Raw genomic sequence first — 18,033 nt, 5'->3', positions numbered from 1 at the left:
GCCATCTGACGAATAGTTGCGCGAATATGGTAGGATTACTCACGGCGTCAGCAGCCCGCACTGCGTGTTTGGCGTCCTGTCAAACGATAGCGATGGGGCGAAGCAGCGTGCCGATATTAATTTTAACCGGGTTTCGGGGAATTACAAGATATTCATAGCTTTTTTCGTGAAAAGAATTTAAGGAAAGGAAGTCGTCTATTTGAAGTGGGGTACGTCTACGACGTGAGGGAAGTGTTGAACTCACACTGATCGGAAGCGACTGCTAGGTTTATTCCGCAAACAAAAAATAATGCACCAGCGAGATGCGTGAAGCTCAGCGTAATTTACTTCGTTATCTACGGCGTGGACGCATGAAATTGTAGGCGAAATTGATTCTTGAAGATCGGCGACAGCAGACAAATCCTAGCGGGGAGCTGCGATTGCCGTGCTGGCATCGCAGGGAAGTGCAAGGACGCCGCGGTAGTTTCCCTGTACATACATGACGGCAAATACGAATCCGAAACATCTCATCCAAGAACGTGGGGCGTACGAACGACTCGTAAGACCTACCAGAGGTATTCTAACGTTGCTCTCCCCAAACACAAAAAAAAGGGGATGAACTTACCAGTTGTGTAAGACTACGCTGGGAAAATATTTTCGCCCAAGTTACTGGAAGTGCGATACTTTTATGTTGCGATTTTTCAGTGCGTGCAAAGGAGGTTCCAATAAACCACGTCGTCAAAAATTTTGGTGATCTCATCTGCACCTTCGTTGATATGCTGCCATGGGCGCAGAAGAGTGTATGCCAGCTCAGCCGGCTGCAACCCCTCCTCAAATCTCTCAGCAAGCCCTAGCGCTGTTTGAATGGGAGAGGATTGGGAAAGAGTTCCACGGCTTTACTGTGGTAGGAACAAACTACTTTGTTTGATGCATATCCTGGTACGCACTGCAGGCAGTGGCGTAGCAAGGGGGGGGGGGGGTGGCGTGGGCTCCGGGTGCAAGGGGCCAGTGGGGGGGGGAGGAGGTCATATACGTCTGGAGACACACAGAAATTGTTGATATCCTCGCCTTCCTCCAATAAACCCGGGGGAGGGGGGGGACAGAAGACCTATGGGTCCCGGGTGCCAGACGACCTAGCTACGCCACTTACTGTAGGTGTCCCGTTGCTGCCATCATTGCTGTAAAAGCAAAGAATTCAGCGTTATAACGCACTTGGCATAACGCCGGAACATAAAACAGCTTATGCCGTCGGACGAGCGCTATCCAGTGTTGACGCCGTTCTGCTTCATACGGTCGGCTTGGAAACCTGTAAAACTTTGTTCCTCGTGAGTTGGTGTACGTGCTGTTGCAGCCCACTATTCAACAGCTCGGGTTGCACTTCGGCATTGCTCAGAAAAGGCAACCGCTACGCACGAAACAGTGCACATACAGGCTTTCCGAACGCAAGCGGGCCGGTCGTATCCTGCCGGTTCTGCGCTCGCCGCTGCGAGGGGCGCCCTAGTAGGCGCGGGAACTACGTTCGCAACCTGCCTATACTCAGAGGGTACGGCGCTGAAACCTCTCCATTGATTTGAATTTCTATAGAGCGACCGGTAAGAAAATCTTTAATATAATTGTAGAGGCGGGCGCCGGTTCGTAAGGCCAAGAGGTTCTTGAGGATAATTGAGAGTTTCACGTGGTCGAATGCCTCGTGTATATCTACACCTGCGATTACTCTGTTTTGTACGAGACTGTGATTTCGATACACATCTTCCGAGATACGAAGCATGGCATCCTGAGTGCTAACATGTGATCTAAAGCCTATCATTGTGTAAGGAAAAGCACTGCTGTTTCCTAAGTGCCAGTTGAGACGGTTAAGGGCCATGCGTTCCATCAGTTTATTTACACACGACGTTAAAGATATAGGACGTAGATTTGTGATACAGTAGGCCGGTTTGCCGGGCTTCGGGATTGGCATCACTATTGCCGTTTTACATTCCTCTGGAAGGATTCCGGATTCCCAAACATTGTTGATGTATTCTAAAAGATGTTCTAACTGAGAAGAGAGTAAGTAACGAAGTGTACTATAAGTAATCCCATATTTGCCAGGCGTTGTGTTTCGTTTGAGCGAGGACAGCCGTATGTAGCTCAGCTAAAGTAAACAGGCTCTTTATGCCTGTTGTACTCACTTCGAGTGACTTAGTTGGGTAATCCGGAAGTTGTTGGTCCAAGGGACAGAACATCTGACGAATTTCATCAGCTATTTCTTCGCGTGTCTGGCCAGAGCTCATCATTATCTTGCACATCGTGTGTCGTGGTTTTCCTTGGCCCAAAAGTGATCTTAAGATATTCCACACTCTCGCTGTATGTAGGCGGCCGCTGAGCTTGTCACATGTTTCTAACCAGTTTTCGGTGCAAAGTTTTTGCGTGTATTCTTGTGCGTCTAATGTTATTTGCTCAATATGTTTGCGAAGGACATGATGCTGTTTATGTTTCTTCCAATTCTGCACTATCCTGTGTCTTTTATTTCATAAGTTAAGCAGATGAGAGTCTATGTGTGGGTTTTCAGCAGTACGCGCAATCATGTCTGTGTACTTTTTCCTCGTCTCGCTAATATTCTTCACCCATGAATGTAGGTCCGGCTGTTCGTCAGCCCTGTCTAGGTCTGATCGGAATCGGTGCCAGTCAGTAAGTTGTGTATTGGAAGCTGCGTTAGCAAGGCGAGCCTTATAGCGAGGAATGCTTAGAGTAACTTCAATCACGTAATGGTCACTTCCAAGACTTTCGTGAAGATTCGCCCAAGTTACATTCCCGATTCCGCGGTACCAGCTTAAGTCGGGGTTAGAGTCACGTTCGACACTTTTTCCTTGGCGCGTGGGCTCGGTTGTGTCATTAAGAAACGTATACTTGTTATCTTGCATTTTTCTTTCGAGGCGCTGCCCTGCATTAGTTGTGCGCTGGTAGTCCCATGATATGTTATGTGTATTGAAATCCCCAGCTATAATGATGTCTTTGTCCTTATGTAGCTTTGTGTACGTGTCCAACCATTTCAGAGAAGGACAGTCGAGCCTTGGAACCCAGTATGCATTGATAATTAGAATGTCACGGCTGCCGAAGCGGCATTGAACGGTAACGTGCTCCTGAGTCGAATTGTTTATGGAATCAGTATCGATTTGTATAGCTCAAATATGTATGGCTACGTATGCTACAGTGGTAATGGGAACGGTCACAACCTGTGGAGCTCTTTTGTCTCGTTTAGTAATAGTTCCCTGGGTAAAGTGTTCATATCCCGGTAATGATATAAGTCCGCAAGCTTCTTGAATTAAAAGGATATCTGGTATCTGCGCTTCGCGGCAGATGAATTGTTGTAAGAGAGCCTTCTTCCTTCGAAGGCTCCTGCAATTCCATTGCCATATTACTAGAGGTCGATTAGGGCCTGCCATATTACAGATTTGCCGAGCCGGAGGGCTCATCGACCTTGGACTGCGTGGATGTCTGTGCATGCGCGAACATTTGCGCTTTGGCTACTAGCTGTTGAACGACATCAGTGCGTGCAATTTCTTGTTTTAGATATTGCATTTCAGCCTGTATTGTGCCAATCACTGCAACCTCATTCGCGAGGCTGTCTACTTTAGCCGTTAAAACCTGGGCCGCTCGTTCAAGACGCTGCATGCTTGTTTGGTCCGGCATGTGCGATGGTGTTGTAGATGATGTCATAGGGCGCTGAAGAGCTTGAGAGTACGAGTAATGAAGAACTGGAGTCCGTAAAATAGAACGGGTTGACTGTGAAGTGTTAGGTGAGGATTGTGAGGAATTAGTAGGTAGGTTTGGACGGACGGGCTCACCGTTATCAGAGGCTGGCTGGCTCTTGTCATTTCTGGGACGTTTCGGCTCCGGAGTGGTAGATAGCTTGCCGGCCTTAGACGGCGGGCTTCCATTTGGAGATTTTTTGTGATGGGTTGGTTGGCGCTGCCACTTCGGCTGCGGTTGCGGCTGCGACTGCGGCTGCGACTGCGACTCCGGCTGCGACTCCTCTGGCGAAGCACGGAAAACCGGTTGGAAGTAGCGATGGAGGTGTCTGGGTTCTTGTCACTTATAGTGACACTTGTGTCCTGTTGACGGGGACGGTGTGTCCCCTGTGGGAATTCAGGGAAATCTGATGTATACTGGAAGGGCTTCGTGTTGCGTATCCGTCGGCGACGGTGCTTGGATGCCCGCGAACGCGTCGCGCGGTCTGCTTGTTTTCTTGCTGGGCAGTCTTTGGAAGTCGGCGAATGTTCATCGCCGCAATTATGGCAGTAGGGGAAGCACCCATGAGGAAGTATGCTTTGCGCACTCGGAAATGTTCTACTGCATTGATGCCACATGCAATAAGTCGAACGATTTGGGCATACGTCGGTGGCGTGACCAAGCGTAAAGCAGTGCGAGCACAGCGCACTTCTGTGTCGAAATGGGTAGAGGCGCTGGACAACGCGATTATAAGGGCAAATCTGGGTAAACGTGGGCCTCCTACCGTCACCATCACGGTGTTGGACGTGCCTATTCAACGGATTGTCAGGAGTTTCGCTTGTTCTAGATCCACAATACTCTGCAGCTCTCCGTCGGAGACCGAGCTGGGTATTACATGTATGACGCCGCGTGCGTTCATAGGATCAGCGGCCACGTAGGTGTTTGTCTCGTAAGCTGCATGGTTCATAGTGATGCTCTTTAGTTGCGCGAGCTTATCGGCAGCAGATCGACGATAGTTATCAACGGCCACCATGTTTTGTGTGGTGTGGATCTTAAAGTATGTGTCGCTGCGTTCCATTGTGATGAGTCCTGCCGCCGAGCAGATAGCGTTGCCGAGGGTACCGACGTCGATTGCAGCAAAGTTCAGGCATGCCGTGAATCTAACAGTCACAGTGGTGACTTGTTGCTGGCACGGCGTTGTCCCTACGGTGCGCCAGTGGCCGAGTGTCGAAGCGGACGCCGCTGCTTGCTCGATTTCCATGCTTCGGAAGCCAACGAAAGCGCGTGGCGTCGATGGTGTCGAGGTGGCGTCCGGCAAAGGACTAAGCTCAATGGCCGGCGGCAGGCTAAGCCGGCCAACTTCTTCCACTAATTGCACACAAACGATGAAAAGTTCGTCTCACCGGAAGGTGGGTACCATGAGACGTCTTCCTAGCACAAGTTTGGAGTCCTATCGAAGAAGGTTTCGTTGATAGGGTGAAAACTTCCAGGAGCAGATCTGGATCCGTGCTGGCTCGGCGAGTGCGTCCTGAGGCCCCTCAAGACGAGTGATGCACGAGCAGTGGCATGAGTGCGAGGGGCAGTATTGGAACGCCGGCATGATGAGTGGCAATGGAGCCAGCTGTGGAACAAGACGAAGTAGGCACGAGCAGTGGCACAAGCGTGAGGGGCAGTATGGGAACGCTGGCATGATGAGTGGCAGCGGAGCCAGCTGTCGAAGAAGACGAAGGAGGCGCGAGCAGTGGCACAAGGGTGAGGGGCAGCATGGGAACGCTGGTAGGATGAGTTGCATCGGAGCCGGCTGTAGAACAAGACGAAGGAAGCACGAGCCGTGGCTCGAGTGCGAGGAGCAGTATGGGAACGCAGGCATGATGAGTGGCAGAGGAGCCAGCAGTGGAAGAAGACGAAGGAGGCGCGAGCAGTGGCACGGGTGCGAGGGGCACTATGGGAACGCCGGCATGATGAGTGGCAGCGGAGCCAGCTGTCGAAGAAGACGAAGGAGGCGCGTGCATTGGCACAAGCGTGAGGGGCAGTATGGGAACGCTGGCATGATGAGTGGCAGAGGAGCCAGCTGTGGAACAAGACGAAGGAGGCGCGAGCAGTGGCACAAGCGTGAGGGGCAGTATGGGAACGCTGGCATGATGAGTGGCAACAGAACCAGCTGTGGAACAAGACGAAGGAGGCTCGAGCAGTGGCACGAGTGCGAGGGGCAGTATGGGAACGCCGGCATGGTGAGTGGCATTTGAGCCAGCTCTGGAATAAGACGAAGGAGGCACTAGCAGTGGCACAAGCGTGAGGGGCAGTATGGGAACGCTGGCATCATGAGTGGCAGCGGAGCCAGCTGTGGAAGAATACGAAGGAGGCGCGAGCAGTGGCACGAGTGCGAGGGGCAGTATGGGAACGCCGGTATCATGAGTGACATCAGAGCCAGCTGTGGAACAAGACGAAGGAGGTGCCAGCAGTGGCACGAGTGCGAGGGGCAGTATGGGAACGCCAGCATCACGAGTGGCATCGTAGCCAGCTGTGGAACAAGACGAAGGAGGCGCGAGCAGTAGCACAAGCGTGAGGGGCAGTATGGGAACGCTGGCATGATAAGCGGCAGCGCAGCCAGCTGTCGAAGAAGACGAAGGAGGCGCGTGCAGTGGCACAATCATGAGGGGCAGTATGGGAACGCTGGCATGATGAGTGGCAGCGGAGCCAGCTGTGGAACAAGACGAAGGAGGCGCGAGCAGTGGCACAAGCGTGAGGGGCAGTATGGGAACGCTGGCATGATGAGTGGCAGCGGAGCCAGCTGTGGAAGAAGACGAAGGAGGCGCGAGCAGTGGCACGAGTGCGAGGGGCAGTATGGGAACGCCAGCATCACGAGTGGCATCGTAGCCAGCTGTGGAACAAGACGAAGGAGGCGCGAGCAGTAGCACAAGCGTGAGGGGCAGTATGGGAACGCTGGCATGATAAGCGGCAGCACAGCCAGCTGTCGAAGAAGACGAAGGAGGCGCGTGCAGTGGCACAAGCATGAGGGGCAGTATGGGAACGCTGGCATGATGAGTGGCAGCGGAGCCAGCTGTGGAAGACGAAGGAGGCGCGAGCAGTGGCACAAGCGTGAGGGGCAGTATGGGAACGCTGGCATGATGAGTGGCAGCGGAGCCAGCTGTGGAAGAATACGAAGGAGGCGCGAGCAGTGGCACGAGTGCGAGGGGCAGTATGGGAACGCCGGTATCATGAGTGGCATCGTAGCCAGCTGTGGAACAAGACGAAGGAGGCGCGAGCAGTAGCACAAGCGTGAGGGGCAGTATGGGAACGCTGGCATGATAAGCGGCAGCGCAGCCAGCTGTCGAAGAAGACGAAGGAGGCGCGTGCAGTGGCACAAGCATGAGGGGCAGTATGGGAACGCTGGCATGATGAGTGGCAGCGGAGCCAGCTGTGGAACAAGACGAAGGAGGCGCGAGCAGTGGCACAAGCGTGAGGGGCAGTATGGGAACGCTGGCATGATAAGCGGCAGCACAGCCAGCTGTCGAAGAAGACGAAGGAGGCGCGTGCAGTGGCACAAGCATGAGGGGCAGTATGGGAACGCTGGCATGATGAGTGGCAGCGGAGCCAGCTGTGGAACAAGACGAAGGAGGCGCGAGCAGTGGCACAAGCGTGAGGGGCAGTATGGGAACGCTGGCATGACGAGTGGCAGCGGAGCCAGCTGTGGAAGAATACGAAGGAGGCGCGAGCAGTGGCACGAGTGCGAGGGGCAGTATGGGAACGTCGGTATCATGAGTGGCATCGTAGCCAGCTGTGGAACAAGACGAAGGAGGCGCGAGCAGTAGCACAAGCGTGAGGGGCAGTATGGGAACGCTGGCATGATAAGCGGCAGCGCAGCCAGCTGTCGAAGAAGACGAAGGAGGCGCGTGCAGTGGCACAAGCATGAGGGGCAGTATGGGAACGCTGGCATGATGAGTGGCAGCGGAGCCAGCTGTGGAACAAGACGAAGGAGGCGCGAGCAGTGGCACAAGCGTGAGGGGCAGTATGCGAACGCTGGCATGATGAGTGGCAGCGGAGCCAGCTGTGGAACAAGACGAAGGAGGCGCGAGCCGTAGCAAAAGCGTGAGGGGCAGTATGGGAACGCTGGCATGATAAGCGGCAGCGCAGCCAGCTGTCGAAGAAGACGAAGCAGGCGCGTGCAGTGGCACGAGTGCGAGGGGCAGTATGGGAACGCCGGCATGGTGAGTGGCATTTGAGCCAGCTCTGGAATAAGACGAAGGAGGCACGAGCAGTGGCACAAGCGCGAGGGGCAGTATGGGAACGCCGGCATTATGAGTGGCATCGGAGCCAGCTGTGGAACAAGACGAAGGTGGCACTAGGAGTGGCACGAGTGCGAAGGTGAGTATGGGTACGCCGGTATGATGAGTGGCATCGGAGCCAGCTGTAGAACCAGACGAAGGAGGCGCGAGCAGTGGCAGAAGCGTGAGGGGCAGTATGGGAACGCCGGTATCATGAGTGGCATCGGAGCCAGCTGTGTAAGCAGACAAAGGAGGCGTGAGCAGTGGCACAAGCGCGAGGGGAAGTATGGGAACGCCGGGATGTTGGAATGCATTGGAGCCAGCTGTGGAACAAGACGGAGGAGGCGCGAGCATTGGCACAAGCGTGAGGGGCATCATGGGAACGCCGGCATGATGAGTGGCATTAGAGCCAGCTGTGGAACAAGACGAAGGAGGCGCTTGCAGTGGCAGGAGTGTGAGGGGCAGTAATGGGAACGCCGGCATGATGATTGGCATCGGAGCCAGCTGTGGAACAAGGCGAAGGAGGCGCGAGCAGTGGCACAAGCTTGAGGGGCAGTATGGGAACGCCGGCATGATGAGTGGCATCGGAGCCAGCTGTGGAACAAGACGAAGGAGGCATGAGCACCGGCACAAGCGTGAGAGGCCGTGTGGGAACGCCGGCATCATAAGTGGCATCGGAGCCAGCTTTGGAAGGACGCAAAGGAGGCGCGTGCAGTGGCAAGAGTGCGAGGTGCAGTATGGGAATGCTGGCATAATGAGCGGCATCAGGGACAGCTGTGGAAGAAGACAACGAAGGCGCTAGCAGTGGTACGAGCATGAGGGACAAAGGCTGGCATGATGAACAACATTGGAGCCAGCTTTTGAAGAAGGTAAGGACAAACGAGAGAGCAGAGGCAGGAGCTAGTGCTCTCTGGAGACCTGCTGCTCTTGGGTCGGCGGCATCAGTCTTTGCTTCGGCCCCTCTTTCTTCCATGGCTCCTCTCCTAGTCGGTGGTAGAATTTCCTCGGCGGCTGCCTTTGCGCTTGTGGCCAACGCGGCCGCTGCGGGACGAGTGCTTTCCCTTACTGACATGGTAACTGCTGCTGCCACGGGAGTGAATTGGCGAGCGGTGTCGACGATTGCCTGCCTGAGCCGTGGCAGGGATGGCATCGTTCGGGGAAGAGCTCCGTGTTCGTGTCTTGCGGCTCACCCTCTGCGCCTTCCTGGAAAGTGGCTCGCTGGTGCACGGAACGTCCACATCGGCGTCTTCTGCCGCTTCATCTGAAGCCTTCCTCATCCGGGTCGTCTTCGGCAGGGTCGCTTCCTTTTTGGCTGGATCCTCCTTTTGCGTCACGGAGGTAACAGGTCGGTGCACTCCCTCGGCCTCGGTCATCCGTCAGCACTCGTTCCCGCAGTCTCCCCGCCGTCGTCGTCAGCCTTTTGGCTGACGAGGAATGTGGTCCAAGCCAAGGCTGTTTTGTTGTTGCTGTTGCAGGCTATTCTGGCCAGTCGAGCAGCGTTCGCGACCCCCGTGTAACGGCGCGTGGAGTGGCGACCTTCTTTCTCCTTTGTCGTGGTAATCTTCTCGCGGGTTTGCCAGTCTCCTATGTTTCACTAGGTGTCTGGTGGCGACACCTGCGTTTCCTCCTGCATTCCGGCACACGATAAAACGCCACTTGCTATTACGATGCTAGAGGTTACAGGCATGTCCCCGGTCGGAGCACGTCCTTACGGCCCCTCTGAATACGTGGTGGCGCTACCGCGTCGATATTCGAAACACAACATTCGACATGAACGAGAAGAAATGGGGTTAACCGAGGGGTCCGATTTTCATTAATCACGTCATAAGAAGCCAACACACAAAGACACCAAAGACAACAAGGGGTATTCATAGAGTTTATCCCTATATTGAGAAACTCTGTGGGGGTATTTATGTGTTGCTACTAGAACTAGCCCTGGAACTGCTAGCCAGCTCCCACCATTCATTTTTGTTGGCCTTTTCATTGCTGGATCTGTCTGAGCCTGGACTACGCTTTCTTTCTTGCCGAGGTTATGCCTAATAACGTGTCTGATGTATCGCTGTGCGTCGTCTCCTTCGAAGATGTTGCCGTCTTCATCCATTGGAGAGGGAGTTTTAGCTCGGGCCAAACTCCGACGCAGCCTTTTCATGTACATGTAAAACGCAAAAACGCTTTTATATAACCCCTGGACCGATTTTAATGAAATTTGTTGCATTTGAGGGAGAAAGTTGAATTCTAGTGATGGTTGGTAGCGGAATTTCGATTTATGGCCTGAATTTTGTTAGAGATTCTCAAAAAGTACGAAGTTTTAGAAAAATAGAACCATAAAGCTCACAAATAATAGCTCTAAATCAAGTACAGATGTCGCGGTTTTGTAATGGCATCCATTGGACCATTGCAAGCAGAAAAATTAATACGTCATTTTATAATTTACGCGAATATGTTACGCTGTGTACAAGGGTTCTGCCAAAGCTGCACTTCCATATTACTAAATTTTTAGAGATTCATGTGTAACATATCAATTTTGTCCGCTTTTGATTTACTATTATATGCAATTCACACAATTGGGATATCGCATTTCATTCCTGAGTTACAGAGTTGTAAACTTGATAGTATTGTTTTCTGAAATTTTTTTATTTCTGCCACATTTTAATAAAACTTTGACGATATAATTCAACATTGGGAAGCGAGGATTCACTAAATTTCAAGTTTTCTTTTAAATGCAACAAACCTCGTCAAATTTGGTGCAGTAGTCGTCGAGAAAAATGAAATCTCCTTTTATATGTATTATTTAGATGGGAGCACGCTCAAGAGGAAGCTTTAGCTGGTGTGCTCCTATCTAAATAAATATAAAAGGAGAATTCGTGTTTCTCGGTGACTACTGCGCCAAAGTTGACAAGGTTTGTTGCATTTAAAAAAACTTAGTCTAGTGACTCTTGGTTTCGAATTTTTCAGTTAGGTCGTCAACTTTTTATTATAAATTGGCAAAATCTAAAATTTTCAGAAAACGAGATTATCAAGTTTACAACTCTAACTCAACAACCAAAAATGATAATACAATTCTGTGAATTGCATCGAATAGCACATCTGAAGAGGAGAAAATTGATAAGTTAGACATGAATATCAAAACGTTCCTTAATATGGAAATACAGCTTTTGCAAAACCCTTGTAAACAACGTAACAAATTCACGAAAGATGGGAAATGACATATCGAATGTGTTCGCATTGAATGTTCTAATGGATGCCTTTTACAAAACCGCGATATCTGTTCTTCATTCAGAGCTATGAATTTGTAAACTTCGTGCTTCTATTTTTTTTTCAAACTGTCGAATATTTGAAAATCTTTTAAACAAAATTCAAACCCTAAATAGGGATTCCCCTTCCAACAGTCACTAGAACTTAAATTTCTCCCTAAACTGCAACAAATGCCGTTAAAATCGGTCATGGGGTTATCTCAGAAAAATGTTTTTGCCTTTCACATGTACTATTTGAATAGGCCGCGGGGGAGTTGGGCCCGAGCTAAAGCTTCCTTTTAAGACGTTTGTGAATTCTAAGTTTCGTTATCGCTGCATTGCGCTTCCCTTTTATTTTAAGGTTGTCTTGGGTGGGTGCTAGAGTACGTCTGTCCTTCGTTTATGTATATGCAGAGGTACTTACATTACGGCACTATGGGTATGACTTGCCGTTTAAATCACACCACGCAATTACTCTTCTCATTAAAGATCATAATTGCCGATCTGGACGCGCTGTGCCATCTGGCGTCACCGCTGTGTAGTCCATGCACGGCGCCTGTGTCCTAACATATTCACACAGGATTGTCTCATTATAACGACATGCAGTGGCGTCGCTAGATGGGGGGGGGGAGGGCAGGGAGGCACTACTTAAACTCAGAAGGGTCCTGCAGCAGGGGGGGGGGGGGGGCGCTTTCCAATATTTAGGGAAAGCTCGACGCGCCCCCCCCCCCCCCGCCCCCGGCAGGCCAAATGCAGCACTGCGCCACCCGTTCGACATGCGCTCGAGGTTATTGATTACCAGTAGTGCCCTTCCCGGGACAATTCTATCCCTCCAATTTTTCGATTTTATTTACTTATTTGTTTTATTTATTTTCAAAATACTGCAGGCAGCAGTGCTGCCCAGACAGGAGAGGTTCTCTTTTGCTTTACATCAAGTGCAATGACAAAGAATTCAGAAAGGCATATACATTTGCATATGTTAGATTAATGATTTCATCGCAATTAATCCATTGATGCGGCATTCAGCAAAAAGAGGAAAGCAGGTGTTGTATTGCTGCATGCACTTCCCCTGGGCAGTGCACATCACAGGACGGTCACCACTCTTCTTTGAGTAAGATATTTTGACGGGTTTCTCTACAGGAGCCTGTGATTCAACGCTGCACTGACACACACACACACACACACACACACACATGCGCATATATATATATATATATATATATATATATAGTCATATCATAAGAAGCCAACACTGACACCAAGGACAACATAGGGGAAATTACTTGTGCTTAATACATGAAATGAAGAAACGATCAGTTAATGGAAATTAAAGTGGATGAAGAAACGACTTGCCCCAGGTGGGAACCGAACCCATACCCTTCGCATTTCGCGTGCGATGCTCTACCAATTGAGCTACCACGGCGCCGTTTTCCAATCCACTTTCTTGGGTATTTATGTGTCCTAGTAGAACCCTGGGAGTGTTGCCAGCGCCACCACTCACAGACCTTGGCGGCGGACGTGGAACGTCCTTTTTGCCGCAGGCGTCACGAGAACGTGATCTTTTTGGGTGAAGGCAACTGGTCAATAAACCCACGTATGCTACCTGAAGGCATCAATGTTGCCGGATTCAAGACCCTCGTTATGTAATAAACGAGAAGAAAGGGGGTTGACAGAGGGGCCCGATTTTATTAGTCATATCATAAGAAGCCAACAAACACTGACACCAAGGAAAACATAGGGGAAATTACTTGTGCTTAATAAATGAAATAAAGAAACGATCAGTTAATGGACATTAAAGTGGATGAAAAAACGACTTGCCGCAGGTGGGAACCGAACCCACACCCTTCGCATTTCGCGTGCGATGCTCTACCAATTGAGCTACCCCCCCCCCCCCCCCTCTACCCCTCTGCTCTACCGCACCGCAAGGAGCGTTCCAAACTCGAGCGGAGGCGGTCCGTTCTTTCCGTCGCGAAATTGGCGGTCCGTTCCGTTGCGTTCGTCCGATAGCAGACAACACGGAATGATTGACAGCAGATATCACTTCACAATTGACGTCATGGCGTTCTTCGCCTTTCAAACTGAACAACCGTGTGCGGCTTGGTGGAACGGACCGCCTCCGTTCTATTTTGGAAAGCGTACAAGATCGCACCCAAGGTCGTCGCTAGATAAGTTTCAAGGTCGCGCCGAGCTCCCTTTCCCGCTTCCCTCCAGCTCTAATCCTCCTCCAAACCTCTCCATACGCATGATTTGAAAAAACATGATTTATCATCGGTGCTTGTTTTGAACGTGTATTCTGTTCGGTAAGACGTTAGGATGGATAGTTGGGCGTGTTGGTTAACCATGATTTCTGAAGTGAAGGCGCTAAAATGACGGAGGACAAAGAAGAAGAAAAAAAAAGGCGCCCTGTGTGTGTGTGTTTCTTCTTTGTCCTCCGTCATTTTAGCGCCGTCACTTCAGAAATCCTGTTCGGTAAGCCCTTACCTTGCGTTTTTTGCCGTTTACCGTGCTTTTCAAGCTTTTGAAAACAATAAATTTGTAATAATAATAATAATAATAATAATAATAATAATAATAATAATAATAAAAACCTCTGTTTACCGGCAGAAATGCCACTTGACACCACTAATCCAATCATGCACGGCTCATGTCGGGAGAGGGAGATTGTGAACACGACGACGGCTGAATGTAAGACTGGCGTTACCTTCATATATTTTACCTCGGGACGTTAGGAGCTCAGGAGCTTCACCGAGTCGCATAGTATATGCGCCTTGCTTGCGCAAATTCGTCAACGTTCACCCAAAGCGGCGATTGATGAGGAACAGCACCTATACCATCAACATAACTGAGACGCGAACAGGAAAATGAAACTATCCTAATATCTGGCCCTTGTAACCAGGAGGTACTGCGACGTTCTGACGTTCCGTAGCGGGTCGTTAAACATACGCGTGAGCCCAAACATACATTGATGAGCTTGAGTTGAGCAGCTGTTACAAATGCAGGCAAAGTTGTATGCGCAATAACGCAGCCTAAATAGTCACTTTCAATTTTGTCGCGTTTGTATTTGTGCCGAGAGCACGTCAGTGGAATCACGTGCTATAGGGACCTAAGCCTGCTAAATCGAACACTTTCAGACGTCGTTTTCTGCGAAGACCCTTTAATTTAAAGGTACCATCTTGCCGCGCAACAACGCATAATTATTCCTTGCATTCTGCTTCGTCGTCCACGTTAATCTGTTCTTTATAGGGAAGTCTATGTGATGCTCACGGGTGGGTGGCAACATTCTGTCAAGAAAGCATTAACGGTGATTGGTATTGACAGGCACACGGAAAAGCGGGAAAAAAATACTTTTTTTTTCTTTGCGGGAAAAAGGTGCCAGTGCCAAAGGCGCAACATTGTCCAGCGTTGCCATATGGATTCGCACGTCCGGTGTCACCGTCACGAGGCAGGAAAACAGTGAAAGAAGAAGGCGAGTGTGTTGGGCGGAAGGGAGGGCATAGAAAGGAGGCGGAGTAAACCAAGGTGGCCGGCGCCGGCTTCCTTATCTCGGCCATGCCCTCGAGTGCGCGGCGCCAAGCGGTGGGCCTCGCGCATGCGCGCGGTTGCCCACTTGGCACTGATTTCGTCACGCGTACACAGATTACCACATACAAGGCGAGGCACGTATGCGAGCAGAGAGATACAGCGACTGGTCGCGAGCACATACTCGCTGCTAAGAAGCGACTCACATCATCGCCGTCCTTCTAATGCGTGCCGTGTGGAAACCTGAAGGCAGCAGACTTGATGGGCTGCGGAGCTGGGAAAGAAGTGTTGAAAACAAAGCAGGCGCATATCCGATGTTAGGGCGAAAAATGAAGTGGAAACTGAGACAAAGTTCCGTACGGGGACTTTGGTATTCATATGATTTCACGGTGTTATCACTATAAAAATAGCAGGACAGTTGTTCTGGCGCAGAAAAAAATATATATCAAGCAGTAGTCGGACTATGCTAGACGCAAAGGCAATGAAAAGGCAGAAGGTATACCGGAGCGAGGGTCAAAAAAAGGACAGGGACAAGAGAGAATGCAAACAGGGAGCTCTGACTATCATAATGTTTTTTTTTTTTACTCCTGCCATTGTGCTATTGATCTCAGGCTATCTTAAAGCGAAACGCGATACATTTGTTGCATTTTACCAAGTGCTGCAGCTAGGTTCCTCTCTCACCTCGTTTTAGGCGTATTAAATAAAAACAGAATGCGTTCCGCTGCCTAGAACTTGAGCCATCCAAGAACGAGTGAACTAATTTGTACGCAATCTCTACCCGGTAGCAGGTAAAGCTTCCAGACGACAGCGCATTGAGCGGCGTCGTATAGTCACAGTATGCTTTTGCCAGAGCAGATCCGTGGGCCTCAGTCACTTTCCCCATGGTTCACAGGCGAGAAGTTGTTGCTTCTTAAAGGAAGCGCAAAAGAAATGGCGGGCTGAGCAAGCATCACGCCACCGTCGTCAAACCATGCATCGACATCGTTTTCACGCCATTGTCGTCATGGCAACAACGTCGTGATGCCTTGGTGGTCGTGCTATGGTCTTGTAGCTTTCGTCACAGACACGATCACGGTTTACGAGGACGCGCGCAAACAGGACACTTAGGGCAGCTCATAACAAGGCTTGCTATCCAACTAGCCTCAAAATGCTTCGCATAACATTGATTCTCACGCTGCGTGGATTCTGCTTACTTTCTTTTATTGTACGACTTAATGGTTTTGCTTATTTGTTGCTTAGCTGGCTAGGTGATTGTTTTATCACCTCCTCAGTCTTGTGCATAGACATAGCCATAGACATAGCCTACCTCAGTCTTCTGCATAGACATAGTGTGTTGAGTTAACGGGGATAACAACAACGACAATAAAAACAACGATAACAGCAGCAACAACAAAACTACGCCATTCTGTTGTGCGGCGACGACGGTGAACAACGTTTTAGCATTATTCCTTTCTTCATCCTTTTGACGGACCTGTAAACAATACAGTGAACTCTGTAGAGCTAAGCACAAGGCACCAACTCCTAAACAGTTTTACCTCTGCCTCTATATTTGGTTACATGAGCACTAGGTGGTTTGAAGTGCTGAAATAGTGTTCAGAATTATTCTAGTGCTCTTACAACATGGTTCCCACATGTTTTCGTTTCAGCCCATTCGCCTTATCTGAAATTACGAGGAAGAAATATCTGCAAACAGAGTAGATCTGACACAGAGCCCACAGAGTTTGATCTCGCAGTACGTGCTTTTGCTTATTGAAGTTGTAGGTGAATATGTCTCTACTTTGAGGCAGATCGACTTACCAAATGGGTGAACTTTTGTGCTGTGCTTGATTAATTCAAACTTGCGCCACGAAAGTGTCACTTTCGCTGCGGATTTTAGCTGTGAGAGGCAACACGCATTCTTTAAGACTTGGAGGTGCGACACGATGTCATTATATTGTTTATTACGTATCACAGGAATGAAATGGAAAAATACGGAAACAACGGTAAGTTTCTCTTTGTACTTGAGCCCTTCGCCCAAAAAACGGAGCCGACAATAGTGCGAAGGATTACTCTGAAATCAAGGGAGAACTTTTTGCGAGATAGATCTATTCCGCGCACGGTTTTCGGACTCAGTGGTGGGGGAAGCGTCAGTCTTCGGGCTAGGAAATCTGCTAAATGCACAGCACTGCTAGTGTGAGTCTTCTAATCGGCGTCTCCATTACCGCTGTTTCAGTCTTTCAGTATGCACGGCAACAGCAGCATACTTTAACAGAGCAGCAAATAGTAGGTAAGACGTCCAGGAAGCATTGGAACGAAACTATACGATACAACGGTGCACAATATGACTCTAAATGGTCGCTGGGGAGGGGTGAGAAAATAAATGTGCCGGTGCAGGAAGATAACGTTGGACTCATCGTCATCGCCCGATACAAATGCGCAGCCTCTATATTTATCTACCTAAAGCAAGAAGGAATGCGTATGCTGCTCAATGATATCGTTCAGAAAAAAACGGCGCCTGCCTGGTCAAGAAAGGCAAGGAAAGCGTGAAACTGCGATAAAGTTCAAGTGCGTTCCAGCGAGCGTTCGATACACCTCGCGCATCCGCAGTGGTTCGGCGTCAGATAAGCAAGTAGCCATGGTGACGCCATATGGCGTACTGCAGACAGCAGCGAGTTTCTCAGTCCTGCTTCTACGGCCGATCTGACTGAACGGTGGCTACACTATCTTCGAATCAGTGTTGACGGTGCAGCGAACGCTCCGAGTGGCACGTGCACATACTGAAACGCCGACGTCGCTGGTGCGTGTCGCAAGCATAAAGAAAGACAAGTCGCAGACTTTTCCCGCCCTTCAACCGACGGAATCTGCTTCGAGCAACCTGTTTAAAGTAACGAAAAGTTAGATCCTAATTTTGCTGCACAGTTGTCACAACGAGAGCCTGGAGGTCACAATGGGAGATAACTCGACCTCTTCTTTGGACTCGGGGGTATGCTGCTCTGCAGAGAGTCCAGGTGACGTTGGAATGAATGCCTCCACAATCATCCGCGGCAACTCGACCTCACACTATCAAGTCGGAAGAGACCTTCGGGCAGCGAAAGCTGGCGCCTTTCAAGTACACGAGATTATCACGTGCGCGCTCCCATTCGCCCCTGCGCCGACGGAGCGAATGCTCTGCACGGGTTCAGCCAGAACGGAAAGAGACAACGCTGCTCTCGCACCCGAGCGGTTGGAAGCCCACGTGAATAATCTGCAATACACAAGTCCTAACGGCCATTCATCTACCGACGCGACGGTGCAGCTGGCCAGTGTCGAACGTCGCCTGGCTGCGGTATTTCTGCTTTTGCATATGTTAG

At 50.3% G+C, this 18,033-nt stretch overlaps 1 protein-coding gene across 1 annotated transcript; it reads right to left on the bottom strand.

Moving 5' to 3' along the window:
* Nucleotides 1-5,225: 5,225 nt before the first annotated feature.
* On the bottom strand, nt 5,226-9,325 carry LOC135908211 (proline-rich protein 36-like). The gene is made up of 4 exons (XM_065439966.1): nt 9,143-9,325; nt 7,390-8,546; nt 5,846-5,940; nt 5,226-5,758 (listed from the first exon to the last, which is right to left on the bottom strand). Exons 1-4 carry the CDS (start codon nt 9,323-9,325, stop codon nt 5,226-5,228), a joined length of 1,968 nt encoding a protein of 655 aa, XP_065296038.1.
* Nucleotides 9,326-18,033: the final 8,708 nt, after the last annotated feature.

This window comes from Dermacentor albipictus, chromosome 2 (assembly GCF_038994185.2).
Source record: "Dermacentor albipictus isolate Rhodes 1998 colony chromosome 2, USDA_Dalb.pri_finalv2, whole genome shotgun sequence".
NCBI lineage: Eukaryota > Metazoa > Arthropoda > Arachnida > Ixodida > Ixodidae > Dermacentor > Dermacentor albipictus.
This window is presented reverse-complemented; position numbering and strand designations above follow the sequence as displayed.